The sequence below is a fragment of the Salmo salar genome, chromosome 11, assembly GCF_965601325.2.
Source record: "Salmo salar chromosome 11, fSalSal1, whole genome shotgun sequence".
Taxonomy (NCBI): domain Eukaryota; kingdom Metazoa; phylum Chordata; class Actinopteri; order Salmoniformes; family Salmonidae; genus Salmo; species Salmo salar.
Window position 1 is genome coordinate 125,405,195 of NC_138301.1, and position 14,951 is coordinate 125,420,145.

A 14,951-nucleotide genomic window follows, 5' to 3' on the forward strand; every position below is an offset into this window, starting at 1 on the left:
GGCTAGCCTGTATCTAGCAGTGGATATTGTACATTTTACATTTACATTTTAGTCATTTAGCAGACGCTCTTATCCAGAGCGACTTACAGTAGTGAATGCATACATTTCATTTTTTTCATTTCATACATTTTTTTCGTACTTGGCCCCCCGTGGGAATCGAACCCACAACCCTGGCGTTGCAAACACCATGCTCTACCAACTGAGCTACGGGGAAGGCTATGTACCTTATATGAAGGCTAGCCTGTATCTAGCAGTGGATATTGTACCTTATATGAAGGCTAGCCTGTATCTAGCAGTGGATATTGTACCTTATGTGAAGGCTAGCCTGTATCTAGCAGTGGATATTGTACCTTATGTGAAGGCTAGCCTGTATCTAGCAGTGGATATTGTACCTTATATGAAGGCTAGCCTGTATCTAGCAGTGGATATTGTACCTTATGTGAAGGCTAGCCTGTATCTAGCAGTGGATATTGTACCTTATATGAAGGCTAGCCTGTATCTAGCAGTGGATATTGTACCTTATATGAAGGCTAGCCTGTATCTAGCAGTGGATATTGTACCTTATATGAAGGCTAGCCTGTATCTAGCAGTGGATATTGTACCTTATATGAAGGCTAGCCTGTATCTAGCAGTGGATATTGTACCTTATATGAAGGCTAGCCTGTATCTAGCAGTGGATATTGTACCTTATGTGAAGGCTAGCCTGTATCTAGCAGTGGATATTGTACCTTATATGAAGGCTAGCCTGTATCTAGCAGTGGATATTGTACCTTATATGAAGGCTAGCCTGTATCTAGCAGTGGATATTGTACCTTATGTGAAGGCTAGCCTGTATCTAGCAGTGGATATTGTACCTTATGTGAAGGCTAGCCTGTATCTAGCAGTGGTGGCTCCTCATAAGAGAAAGGGGAGGACCATCCTCAGTGAATTTTATTTTTAAATAGTGAAACATTAAAAAAGTTATCAGTTTTAGATTGGACTATTCTAAATAAATGTACAAGTCAAAAGTTTGGACACACCTACTCATTCCAGGGGTGTTGCATCAGATGAGATGGTTTGGGATGAGTTGGACCGCAGAGTGAAGGAAAAGCAGCCAACAAGTGCTCAGCATATGTGGAAACTCCTTCAAGACTGTTGGAAAAGCATTCCTTAAGCTGGTTGCAAAGCTGTCATCAAGGTCAAAGAGTGGCTACTTTGAAGAATCTCAAATATATTTTGATTTGTTTAACACTTTTTTGGTTACTACAAAATTCCAAGTGATATTTCATAGTTTTGATGTCTTCACTATTATTCTACAATGTAGAAAATAGTAAAAATAAAGAAACGTCCTTGAATGAGTAGGTGTGTCCAAACTTTCTCATTCAAGGGTTTTTCTTTATTTGTACTATTTTCTATATTTAACACGTTGAATGTGACTAGCCACCATGTTCCCCAAGGTCAGGGTAGCTGCCATGACAATGTTCAATCCCAATGATGATAACTAAGCAATCATTTAAGCTTTGACTAATTCCCCGAGGTTTGTAAGACCCTGGGTTTAATAATAAATAGGAAAAGTTTCAGATTCTGCAAAAGGTTCATAGTAGTTTATTCAGAGGACGTTCTGAAGTCAAAAATGCATACACAGTCATTTTATAACTCTCACCCCCACCAGCACGCGCACACACACATACACACACACACACACACACACACACACACATACACACCACTTTTCTACCAGCCTTGGCAGTTTCTCGCCATTCCCCAGATTAGAGAGGCCTTGGCCCTTTTTCCTGTTATCAGTTTTCAGAGTCAAAACTTCTCTCACCCACATATTATTGGATTATAGTCTTATAACTCTAATACATTTCACGTAGTCTTACACGTTTCAGGGTGGAATTCTTTAGTCATTACTTTAAACATATAAATTCCTTTATCAGTAGCATCCTCAGTCCCTCTCTGTGATGATATGATTTAGCATGTTGAATGTGACTAGCCACCATGTTCACCAAGGTCAGGGTAGCATCCCCAGTCCCCCTCTGTGATGATATGAGGTTCAACCTCTCTTTGTTATCGTCTGAGATTCCCATAGATTGGAAAGCTGCCACGGTCATCCCCCTCTTCAAAGGGGGAGACACTCTAGACCAAACTGTTACAGACCTATATCTATCCTACCCTGTCTTTCTAAGGTATTTGAAAGACAAGTTAACAAACAGATTACCGACCGTTTCGAATCTCACCGTACCTTCTCCGCTATGCAATCTGGTTTCAGAGCTGGTCATGGGTGCACCTCAGCAACGCTTAAGGTCCTAAACGATATCTTAACCGCCATCGATAAGAGACATTACTGTGCAGCCGTATTCATTGACCTGGCTAAGGCTTTCAACTCTGTCAATCACAACATTCTTATTGGCAGACTCAACAACCTTGGTTTCTCCAATGATTGCCTTGCTTGGTTCACCAACTACTTCTCCGATAGAGTTCAGTATGTCAAATCGGAGGGCCGGTTGTCCGGACCTCTGGCAGTCTCTATGGGGGTGCCACAGGGTTCAATTCTCGGGCCGACTCTCTTCTCTATATACTTCAATGATGTCGCTCTTGCTGCTGGTGATTCTCTGATCCACCTCTACGCAGACGACACCATTCTGTATACTTCTGGCCCTTCTTTGGACACTGTGTTAGCTAACATCTAGATGAGCTTCAATGCCATACAACTCTCCTTCTGTGGCCTCCAACTGCTCTTAAATGCAAGTAAAACTAAATGCATGCTCTTCAACCGATCGCTGCCCGCACCTGCCCGCCCGTCCAGCATCACTACTCTGGCCGGTTCTGACTTAGAATATGTGGACAACTACAAATACCTCGGTGTCTGGTGAGACTGTAAACTCTCCTTCCAGACTCACATTAAGCATCTCCAATCCAAAATGAAATCTAGAATCGGCTTCCTATTTCCAACAAAGTATCCTTCACTCATGCTGCCAAACATACCCTCGTAAAACTGACCATCCTACCGATCCTCGACTTCAGCGATGTCTTTTACAAAATAGCCTCCAACACTCTACTCAACAAATTGGATGCAGTCTATCACAGTGCCATCCGTTTTGTCACCAAAGCCCCATATACTACCCACCACTGAGACCTGTACGCTCTCGTTAGCTGGCCTTCGCTTCATACTCGTCGCAAAACCCAGGTTATCTGCAAGTCTCTGCTAGGTAAAGCCCCGCCTTATGTCAGTTCACTGGTCACCATAGCAGCACCCACCCGTAGCACGCACTCCAGCAGGTATATCTCTCTGGTCACCCCCAAAGCCAATTCCTCCTTTGGTCGTCTCTCCTTCCAGTTCTCTGCTGCCAATGACTGGAACAAACTACAAAAATCTCTGAAACTGGAAACACTTATCTCCCTCACTAGCTTTAAGCACCAGCTGTCAGAGCAGCTCACAGATCACTGCACCTGTACATAGCCCACAGATTACTGCACCTGTACATAGCCCATCTATAATTTAGCCCAAACAACTACCTCTTCCCCTACTGTATTCATTTATTTATTTTGCTCCTTTGCACCCCATTATTTCTATTTCTACTTTGCACTTTCTTCCACTACAAATCTACCATTCCAGTGTTTTACTTGCTATATTGTATTTACTTTGCCACCATGGCCTTTTTGCCTTTACCTCCCTTATCTCACCTCATTTGCTCACATTGTATATAGACTTATTTTTCTACTGTATTATTGACTGTATGTTTGTTTTACTCCATGTGTAACTCTGTGTTGTTGTATGTGTCGAACTGCTTTGCTTTATCTTGGCCAGGTCGCAGTTGTAAATGAGAACTTGTTCTTAACTTGCCTACCTGGTTAAATAAAGGTGAAATTAAATAAATAAATATATATATAGGACAATAATAGACCGATCATACTATGCTATTTATATATATATAAATATAAATGTTCTGCAAATTGAGAAATCATGTGACTAAACTGAATAAAAATGAGAAACTACACTATGAAACAAAGATAAAAAAGTAAAAAGCTTTAGAGCACCTTATATAACATTTTGGGCAAAAATTTCCGCTCCATCACAAATCACAGTGACGTTGCCAACTACTTTAATGATTAGCAACCTTAGGCATGACATGCCAGCAACAAACGCTGACACTACACTTCCAAGTATATCTGACCAAATTATCAAAGACAAGCATTGTAATTTTGAATTCTGTAATGTAAGTGGGGAAGAGGTGAAAAAATTATTGTTGGCGTATCAGTGTCAGACAACTGGGATGGAACATTTTGCCACATCTTCAATTTAACCGTACTAGAAAGTTTGTGCCCTCAGGCCTGGAGGGAAGCTAAAGTTATTACCCTGCCAGGATAGTAAAGTACCTAAGGATAGTTAGTTAGATAGTCCAGTCCTTTACGGGAGCCTTTCTTGTTTCTCCTTTTCTATTGACGAAGCTTTGGTCCGGTTGAAATATTATTGATTATTTATGACCAAAACAACTTGAGGATTGATTTTAAACATCGTTTGGCATGTTTCTACAAACTTTTATTGTACTTTTTTGATTTTTCGTCTGTCTGTTGTGATTGCTGAACAAAATGCACCAACAAAACAGAGGTTTTTGGACATAAAGAGGGACTTTATCGAACAAAACAAACATTTCTGTAACATGGAGTCTTCGGAGTGCAACCATCTGAAGATCATCAAAGGTAAGTGATACATTTTATCGCTATTTCTGACTTTTGTTACTCCTCTCCTTGGCTGCTAACTGTTTGTAATGATTTGTCTGCTGGGCGCTGTTCTCAGATAATCGCATGGTTTGCTTTCCCCGTAAAGCCATTTTGAAGTCTGACACAGCGGTTGGATTAACAAGAAGTTTATCTTTAAGCTGGTGTACAACATTTGTATCTTTTATGTATGTTTATTATGAGAATTTCTGTTTTGTTGAGTTTCACGCTCTGCAATTTCACCGGATGTTGTTTGAGACAGTTAATTACATTGTTTCTTATTCAGGAGTGGTGTTTAAAAAAAAAAGTGGAAAACCCCTAAATTATCACATGATGAAAATCATGAAATCACAACCAATAACACTTTCACGTGTTATTGAATAAAACATCGTTTGGCATGTTTCTACAAACTAGCGTCCCACACCCCCTAGTGAGGTTAATAATCTTTTGGGAAAAATTGAGTTTGTCCAGATACAATTCTATTTTACAGTAAACAAATTGACAACAAGCCATAACACATACGTTTGTCCAGCAGCAGACTATGATCGATAATGTCAAAAGCTGCACTGAAGTCTAACAAAACAGCCCCCACAATCATTTTATCATCAATTTCTCTCAGCCAATCATCAGTAATTTGTGTAAATGCTGTGTTTGTTGAGTGTCCTTCCCTATAAGCATGCCGAAATTCTGTTATCAATTTGTTTACTGTGAAATAGCATTGTATCTAGTCAAATACAATTTTTTCCAGAAGTTTATTAAGGGTTGACAACAGGCTGATTGGTCGGCTATTTGAGCCAGTAAAGGGGGTTTTACTATTATTGGGTAGCAGAATGACTTTAACTTCCCTCCAGGCCTTAGGGCACACTCTAGTAGGCATCAATTGAAGATGTGGCAAATAGGAGTGGCAATATCATCTGCTATTATCCTCAGTAGTTTTCCATCCAGATTGTCAGACCCCGGTGACTTGTCATTGTTGATAGACAACAATAATGTTTTCACCTCTTCCTCACTGACTTTATGGATTTCAAAAGTACATTCTTGTCTTTCATAATTTGGTCAGATATCCTTGGATGTGTAGTGTCAGCGTTTGTTGCTGGCATGTCATCCCTAAGTTTGTCTTGCCAATGAAAAACTCATTAAAGTAGTTGAATGAATGAAGGAGCCATGTTGGCTTTTTCCCCCAAAATGTAATGTAAGGTGTCCCAAAGCGTTTTACTATCATTCTTTATATAATTTATTTGTTTCATAGTGTCGTTTCTGTTTCTTTTTATTTAGTTTAGTCACATGATTTATTAATTTGCAGTATGTTTTCCAATCAGTTGTGCTGCCAGACCTATTTTCCATTCCTTTACCCTCATCCCGCTCAATCATACATTTTTTCAATTCCTCATCAATCCACAGGGATTTAACAGTTTTTACAGTCATTTTCTTAATGGGTGCTTATTAGTAACTGGAATAAGTAGTTTCATAAATGTGTCCAGTGCAGCGTCTGGTTGCTCCTCATTACAAACCACAGACCAGCAAATATTCTTTACATCATCAACATATGAATCACTACAAACCTTATTGTATGACCTCTTATACACTATATTAGGCCCAGCCTTTGGAACTTGGGTTTTCCTAGATATGGCTACTATATTGTGATCACTACATCCTATGGATCTGGATACTGCTTTAAAGCACGTTTCTGTAGCATTAGTAAAGATGTGATCAATACATGTTGATGATTTCATTCCTGTGCTGTTTGTAACTACCCTGGTAGGTTGACTGATAACCTGAACCAGGTTGAAGGCACTGGTTATAGTTTAAAGATTTTTCCTGAGTGGGCAGCTTGATGAAAGCCAGTCAATATTTAAATAAGCCAGAAAATATACTTCTCTGTTGACACAATTTTTGAAGGAGGAACCACTATTGTACACATCACGGTCATTGAGTGCACCAGGGGGTCTACGCAGTGTAGGACCTTCCCTGGCATGTGTTGCTTGACAAAAAGACATGTCAGCCACACACATGAAATGTCCCTTTTTTCTGATGGTGTGTGTGTGTGTGTGTGTGTGTGTGTGTGTGTGTGTGTGTGTGTGTGTGTGTGTGTGTGTGTGTGTGTGTGTGTGTGTGTGTGTGTGTGTGTGTGTGTGTGTGTGTGTGTGTGTGTGTGTGTGTGTGTGTGTGTGTGTGTGTGTGTGTGTGTGTGTGTGTGTGTTCCAGAGATGGCCCACTCCTACAGTAGTCCATTGCTGAGCTCGTGTGGTTCCACTAAGGTCCTCTACTTTACAGACCACTCACAAACACCCTGCATGATCCACATCAACAAGAGGTACGTGTGTTTACTTAACCCCTAATCATAACCAATTTATCTGGGACCTTGAAATGTTTCAGAATCACCTTTATTCGACAAATACATTTGCATGAACAGTAATTTTCATATGGTGCTGCCACAATAAACAGGATATAAAGACATATCTAGACGCAGAATTGACAATCCACATGTAATGCCTTCAGAAACTATTCTCACCCTTTGACTTTTTCCACATTGTTGTATTACATCTGAATTTAAAACGGATTAAATTGAGATTTTGTGTCACTGGCTTATACACAATATCCCATAATGTTAAAGTGGAATTGTTTTGTTTTTTTAGACATTTTTACAAATTAATTAAAAATGAAAAGCTGAAATTTCTTGGGTCAATAAGTATTCAACTCCTTTATTATCTCAAGCCTAAATAAGTTCAGGAGTAAACATTTCCTTAACAAGTTGCATGAAACTGAGGATGGATCAACTCCATTGTAGTTAATCCACAATACTGACCTAAATGACAGAGTGAAAAGGAAGTCTATACACATAAATAATATGCCAAAACATGCATCCTGTTTGCAATAAGGCACTAAAGTAAAACTGCAAAAAGTGTGGCAAAGAAATTAACTTTATGTCCTGAATACAAAAGCGTTAACTTTGGGGCAAATCCAACACGTCACTGAATACCACTTCATATTTTCAAGCATGGTGGTGGCTGCATCATGTTATGGGTATGCTTGTCATTTGCAATGACTAGGGCGTTTTGTAATAATACAAATAAATGGTATAGAACTAAGCACAGGCAAAATCCTAGAGGAAAACCTGGTTCAGTCTACTTTCCACCAGACACGGAGAGATGAATTCACCTTTCAGCAGGACAATAACCTAAAACACAAGGCCAAATATACACTGGCAGACATTTACATAAATCTTAAAAATGGCGAGACTTGAAAATGGCTGTCTAGCAATGATCAACTTGAAAGAACTTGAACAATTAAAAAACATTTTTTTTTAAATGTGCTGATATTGCACAACCCAGGTTTGCAAAGCTCTTAGAGACTTACCCAGAAAGACTCACAGCTCTTAGAGACTTACCCAGAAAGACTCACAGCTCTTAGAGACTGACCCAGAAAGACTCACAGCTCTTAGAGACTTACCCAGAAAGACTCACAGCTCTTAGAGACTGACCCAGAAAGACTCACAGCTCTTAGAGACTGACCCAGAAAGACTCACAGCTCTTAGAGACTTACCCAGAAAGACTCACAGCTCTTAGAGACTAACACAGAAAGACTCACAGCTCTTAGAGACTAACACAGAAAGACTCACAGCTCTTAGAGACTAACACAGAAAGACTCACAGCTCTTAGAGACTGACCCAGAATGACTCACAGCTCTTAGAGACTGACCCAGAAAGACTCACAGCTCTTAGAGACTTACCCAGAAAGACTCACAGCTCATAGACTAACCCAGAAAGACTCACAGCTCTTAGAGACTAACCCAGAAAGACTCACAGCTCTTAGAGACTTACCCATAAAGACTCACAGCTCTTAGAGACTCACCCAGAATGACTCACAGCTCTTAGAGACTAACCCAGAAAGACTCACAGCTCTTAGACTCACCCAGAATGACTCACAGCTCTTAGAGACTTACCCAGAAAGACTCACAGCCCTTAGAGACTTACCCAGAAAGACTCACAGCTGTAATCGCTGCCAAAAAGGTGATTCTATCATATACTGACTCGGGTGTGAATACTTATGTAAATAAGATGTATGTATTTAATTTTCCAATACATTTGCAAACATTTCTAAAAACATATTTTCACTTTGTGTGTAGATGGGTGAGAGAATATTTTTCATTTAATCCATTTTGAGACTAACAAGAGACTTACAACAAAATGTGCAATAAGGGGTATGAATACTTTCTGAAGGCCCTGTATGTAGAGAAGTATTAAACAAAACAAAAACTATTTGACAGGATCATGTGCAATGAAGGAACTATAAAATGTCAAGAGTCAGGATGTGCAGAGATGCTGTTTTGGATGATCATGCAGGGTGCAGAGTCTGGGTGAGAAGATTATTGGAAACATTTGATGTGTGTTAGGTTGGGGAAGGTAACTCTGAGAGATGTGAAGACGGCAGTAGACAGAGATGACAACCACAGATTCCACTTCAAAGCCCTCGACCCCGAGTTTGGTACCGTTAAAGAAGAGGTGAGGAGGGAGGGAGAAAAGAGATGAGGGAGGAACTAGAGCAGGGGGAGAGAAGAGGGGGGAGAGAAGAGGGGGGAGAGAAGAGGGGGGGCAAGTGGAGAGGAGGGGGAGAAGAGGGAGGGCAAGTGGAGAGGAGGGGGAGAAGAGGGGAGGGCAAGTGGAGAGGAGGGGGAGAAGAGGGGGGGCAAGTGGAGAGGAGGGGGAGAAGAGGGGGGGGGCAAGTGGAGAGGGGAGTAGAGGGGGAGAGAAGAGGGGGGAGGAAAGGGGGGGACACGTGGAGAGGAGGGGGAGAAGAGGGGGGGGCAAGTGGAGAGGGGAGTAGAGGGGGAGAGAAGAGGGGGGAGGAAAGGGGGGGACAAGTGGAGAGGAGGGGGAGAAGAGGGGGGGGGCAAGTGGAGAGGGGAGTAGAGGGGGAGAGGAGGGGGAGAAGAGGGGGGGCAAGTGGAGAGGAGGGGGAGAAGAGGGGGGGTCAAGTGGAGTAGAGGGGGAGAGGAGGGGGAGAAGAGGGGGGGGCAAGTGGAGAGTAGCGTAGAGGGGGAGAGGAAGGGCAGAGGACAGAAGGGGTAGAGGAAAGGAGAAGGAGAGGAGGTGGAGGAGAGAAGGGGCAGAGGACAGGAGGGGGGCGGAGAGGAGGGGGAGGAGAGGAGGGGGAGGAGAGGAGGGGTAGAAGGAGGGAGGAGTCTGGTGATCTATGCATAAATACAGTCACAGTGTTGATATTTGTGTGTGTGTGTGTGGTGTGTGAGTGGTGGTGTGGTGTGTGTGTGTGAGTGTGGTGTGTGTGTGTGGTGTGTGTGTGAGGTGTGGTGTGGTGTGTGTATTTAGGTATTTGAAGATGAGGCGTTGGTTCCAGGCTGGGAGGGGAAGATAGTGGCCTGGGTGGAGGAGAACAACGGAGAGGAGAGGTACGCACTCACACACACACACACACTTCTCCTTCAGTGTTCAGTATGTCATTGTTCTTTCTTTTTCCACAGGACTAAAGGCCCCAGCTGCTGAGGAACTGAAGGCCCCAGCTGCTGAGGAACTAAAGACCCCAGCTGCTGAGGAACTGAAGGCCCCAGCTGCTGAGGAACTGAAGGCCCCAGCTGCTGAGGAACTGAAGGCCCCAGCTGCTGAGGAACTGAAGGCCCTAGCTGCTGAGGAACTGAAGGCCCCAGCTGCTGAGGGACTGAAGGCCCCAGCTGCTGAGGGACTGAAGGCCCCAGCTGCTGAGGGACTGAAGGCCCCAGCTGCTGAGGAACTGAAGGCCCCAGCTGCTGAGGAACTAAAGGCCCCAGCTGCTGAGGGACTGAAGGACCCAGCTGCTGAGGAACTGAAGGCCCAGCTGCTGAGGGACTGAAGGCCCCAGCTGCTGAGGAACTGAAGGCCCCAGGTGCTGAGGAACTGAAGGCCCCAGCTGCTGATGAACTGAAGGCCCCAGCTGCTGAGGAACTGAAGGCCCCAGCTGCTGAGGAACTGAAGGCCCCAGCTGCTGAGGAACTGAAGGCCCCAGCTGCTGAGGAACTAAAGGCCCTACAGTTGAAGTCGGTGGTTTACATACACTTAGGTTGGAGTCATTAAAACTCATTTTTCAACCACTCCAAACTTTTTGTTAACAAACTATAGTTTTGGCAAGTCGGTTAGGACATCTACTTTGTGCATGACACAAGTCATGTTTCCAACAATTGTTTACAGACAGATTATTTCACTTATAATTCACTGTATCACAATTCCAGTGGGTCAGAATTGTACATACACTCAGTTGACTGTGCCTTTAAACAGCTTGGAAAATTCCAGAAAATGATGTCATGGCTTTAGAAGCTTCTGATAGGCTAATTGACATCATTTGAGTCAATTGGAGGTGTACCTGTGGATGTATTTCAAGGCCTACCTTCAAACTCAGTGCCTCTTTGCTTGACGTCATGAGAAAATCAAAAGAAACCAGCCAAGACATCAGAAAAGCAATTGTAGACCTCCACAAGTCTGGTTCATCCTTGGGAGCAATTTCCAAACGCCTGAAGGTACCACGTTCATCTGTACAAACAATAGTACGCAAGTATAAACAACATGGGACCACGCAGCCGTCATACCGCTCAGGAAGGAGACGTGTTCTGTCTCCTAGAGATGAACGTACTTTGGTGCGAAAAGTGCAAATCAATCCCAGAACAACAGCAAAGGACCTTGTGAAGATGCTGGAGGAAACAGGTACAAAAGTATCTATATCCACAGTAAAACGAGTCCTATATCGACATAACCTGAAAGGCCGCTCAGCAAGGAAGAAGCCACTGCTCCAATACCGCCATAAAAAAGCCAGACTACGGTTTGCAACTGCACATGGGGAGAAAGATTGTACTTTTTGGAGAAATGTCCTCTGGTCTGATGAAACAAAAATAGAACTGTTTGGCCATAATGACCATCGTTATGTTTGGAGGAAAAAGGGGGAGGCTTGCAAGCCGAAGAACACCATCCCAACCGTGAAGCATGGGGGTGGCAGCATCATGTTGTGGGGGTGCTTTGCTGCAGGAGGGACTGGTGCACTTCACAAAATAGATGACATCAGGAAGAAGGAAAATTATGTGGATATATTGAAGCAACATCTCAAGACATCAGTCAGGAAGTTAAAGCTTGGTCACAAATGGGTCTTCCAAATGGACAATGACCCCAAGCATACTTCCAAAGTTGTGGCAAAATGGCTTTAGGACAACAAAGTCAAGGTATTGGAGTGGCCATCACAAAGCCCTGACCTCAATCCTATAGAAAATTTGTGGGCAGAACTCAAAAAGCGTGTGAGAGCAAGGTGGCCTACAAACCTGACTCAGTTACACCAGCTCTGTCAGGAGGAATGGGCCAAAAATTCACCCAACTTATTGTAGGAAGCTTGTGGAAGGCTATCCAAAACGTTTGACTCAAGTTAAACAATTTTAAGGCAATGCTACCAAATACTAATTGAGTGTATGTAAACTTCCGACCCACTGGGAATGTGATGAAATAAATAAAAGCTGAAGTAAATCATTCTCTCTACTATTATTCTGACATTTCACATTCTTAAATAAAGTGGTGATCCTAACTGACCTAAGACAGGGAATTTTTACTAGGATTAAAGGTCAGGAATTGTGAAAAACTGAGTTTAAATGTATTTGGCTAAGGTGTATGTAAACTTCCGACTTCAACTGTAGCTGCTGAGGAACTAAAGGACATACAGTGCCTTCGGAAAGTATTCAGACCCCTTGACTTTGTTCACATGTTGTTACGTTACAGACTTATTCTAAAATGGATAAAAAAATACACACAATACCCCATAATGACAAAGCAAAAACTGGTTTTCAGACATTTTTGCAAATGTATTTAAAAAGAAATCAATATCACATTTACATAAGTATTCAGACCCTTTACTCAGTACTTTGTTGAAGCACCTTTGGCAGCGATTACAGCCTGGAGGCTTCTTGGGTATGATCGCTACAAGCTTGACACACCTGTATTTGGGGAGTTTCTCCCATTCTTCTCTGTAGATCCTCTCAACCTCTGTTAGGTTGGATGGGGAGCGTCGCTGCACAGCTATTTTCAGGTCTCTCCAGAGATGTTTGATCGTGTTCAAGTCTGGGCTCTGGCTGGGCCACTCAAGGACATTCAGAGACTTGTCCCAAAGCCACTCCTGCGTTGTCTTGGCTGTGTGCTTAGGGTCATTGTCCTGTTGGAAGGTGAACCTTCGCCCCAGTCTGAGGTCCTGAGCGCTCTGGAGCAGGTTTTCATCAAGGTTCTCTGTACTTTGCTCCGTTCATCTTTGCCTTGATCCTGACTAGTCCTGAACAACAATCCCACAGCATGATGCTGCCACCACCATGCTTCACCGTAGGGATGGTGCCAGGTTTCCTCCAGACATGACGCTTTGCATTCAGGCCAAAGAGTTCAATCTTGGTTTCAGCAGACCTGAGAATCTTGTTTCTCATGGTCTGAGTCCTTTAGGTTCCTTTTAGCAAACGCCAAGCGGGCTGTCATGTGCCTTTTACTGAGGAGTGGCTTCCATCTGGCCACTTTACCATAGGCCTGATTGGTGGAGTGCTGCAGAGATGGTTGTCCTTCTGGAAGATTATCCCATTTCCACAGAAGAGCTCTGTCAGAGTAACCATCGGGTTCTTGGTCACCTCCCTGACTAAGACCCTTCTCCCACGATTGCTCAGTTTGGCAAGGAGGCCAACTCTAGGAAGTGTTGGTGGTTCCAAACTTCTTCCATTTAAGAATGATGGAGGCCACTATGTTCTCGGGAACCTTCAATGCTGCAGACATTGTTACCTAGCTGCTGAGGAACTGAAGGCCCTAGCTGCTGAGGAACTAAAGGCCCCAGCTGCTGAGGAACTGAAGGCCCCAGCTGCTGAGGAACTGAAGGCCCCAGCTGCTGAGGAACTAAAGGCCCCAGCTGCTGAGGAACTGAAGGCCCCAGCTGCTGAGGAACTGAAGGCCCCAGCTGCTGAGGAACTAAAGGCCCCAGCTGCTGAGGAACTAAAGGCCCCAGCTGCTGATGAACTAAAGGCCCCAGCTGCTGAGGAACTGAAGGCCCCAGCTGCTGAGGAACTGAAGGCCCCAGCTGCTGAGGAACTGAAGGCCCCAGCTGCTGAGGAACTAAAGGCCCCAGCTGCTGAGGAACTGAAGGCCCCAGCTGCTGAGGAACTAAAGGCCCCAGCTGCTGAGGAACTGAAGGCCCCAGCTGCTGAGGAACTAAAGGCCCCAGCTGCTGAGGAACTGAAGGCCCCAGCTGCTGAGGAACTGAAGGCCCCAGCTGCTGAGGAACTGAAGGCCCCAGCTGCTGAGGAACTGAAGGCCCCAGCTGCTGATGAACTAAAGGCCCCAGCTGCTGAGGAACTGAAGGCCCCAGCTGCTGAGGAACTAAAGGCCCCAGCTGCTGAGGAACTGAAGGCCCCAGCTGCTGAGGAACACACTGTTACTAAAGGACCTAGAGAGGTGTTGCTGAGGAACACACTGTTACTAAATCCTTTGAGAACTGTGCCTTATGAAGGACATGCTTTTCTGCAGTATATAATTACAATCTGGACGGACTGAGGTATAACGTTACTGTAGATTAAACACTGCTGAATTGTCATTGTTTTTGTTGTACATTCCTGTTAATATATTTCTATTCTGGTTTAAAATGTTGTTTTTATTTAGAATGAATTATGTTTTGTATTGTTTACAGAGGAGAATGTTTTTGCAGTAGAGTTGAGCATCAGAACACTGAGCTGTTGCAAAAGCAGGATCAGTAAGTTAAGCCAGATAACTCTGATTAGGAGTAAAATATATCTCTTAATTTACTGATATATTTATAAAGCTGAACTTGAATATTTTTGTCAAGTCAGTTATTGCCATGATGCCAGTTAGTCCTTGACGTTATTGCCATGATGCCAGTTATTCCTTGACGTTATTGCCATGATGCCAGTTAGTCCTTGACGTTATTGCCGTGATGCCAGTTAGTCCTTGACGTTATTGCCATGATGCCAGTTATTCCTTGACGTTATTGCCATGATGCCAGTTAGTCCTTGACGTTATTGCCATGATGCCAGTTTCAAGTCTCATCTCTTGAAAAGATGACATTATTTTAGAATGTTTGTTAGCCGGCTAACTGACTGATCCTGCGGTCTGGAACTGCCCCATGTCTCTGTACCAGACCTCCATGTTTTAATAACCGCTCCGAACCACCGGACAGACATGTTTTAAGCATTTTAATAAAAACAATATGCACATTTTCCCACCAGAGATGTGTTTCTATTAAATTGAC

General features: G+C 43.4%; 1 protein-coding gene across 1 annotated transcript in view; it reads left to right on the plus strand.

Annotated features, from left to right (window-relative positions):
• The window catches only part of LOC106592268 (dixin-A), a 140,496-nt gene extending 125,550 nt beyond the window's left edge, over positions 1-14,946 (plus strand). The window contains exons 17-20 of the mRNA XM_045688922.2: positions 6,907-7,015; positions 9,094-9,202; positions 10,028-10,107; positions 10,180-14,946. Of these exons, the coding sequence (XP_045544878.2) occupies positions 6,907-7,015; positions 9,094-9,202; positions 10,028-10,107; positions 10,180-10,201 (320 nt within the window). The 3' untranslated portion in view covers positions 10,202-14,946. The remainder of the gene's footprint in view (positions 1-6,906; positions 7,016-9,093; positions 9,203-10,027; positions 10,108-10,179) is intronic.
• The last annotated feature ends 5 nt before the right edge of the window (positions 14,947-14,951 follow it).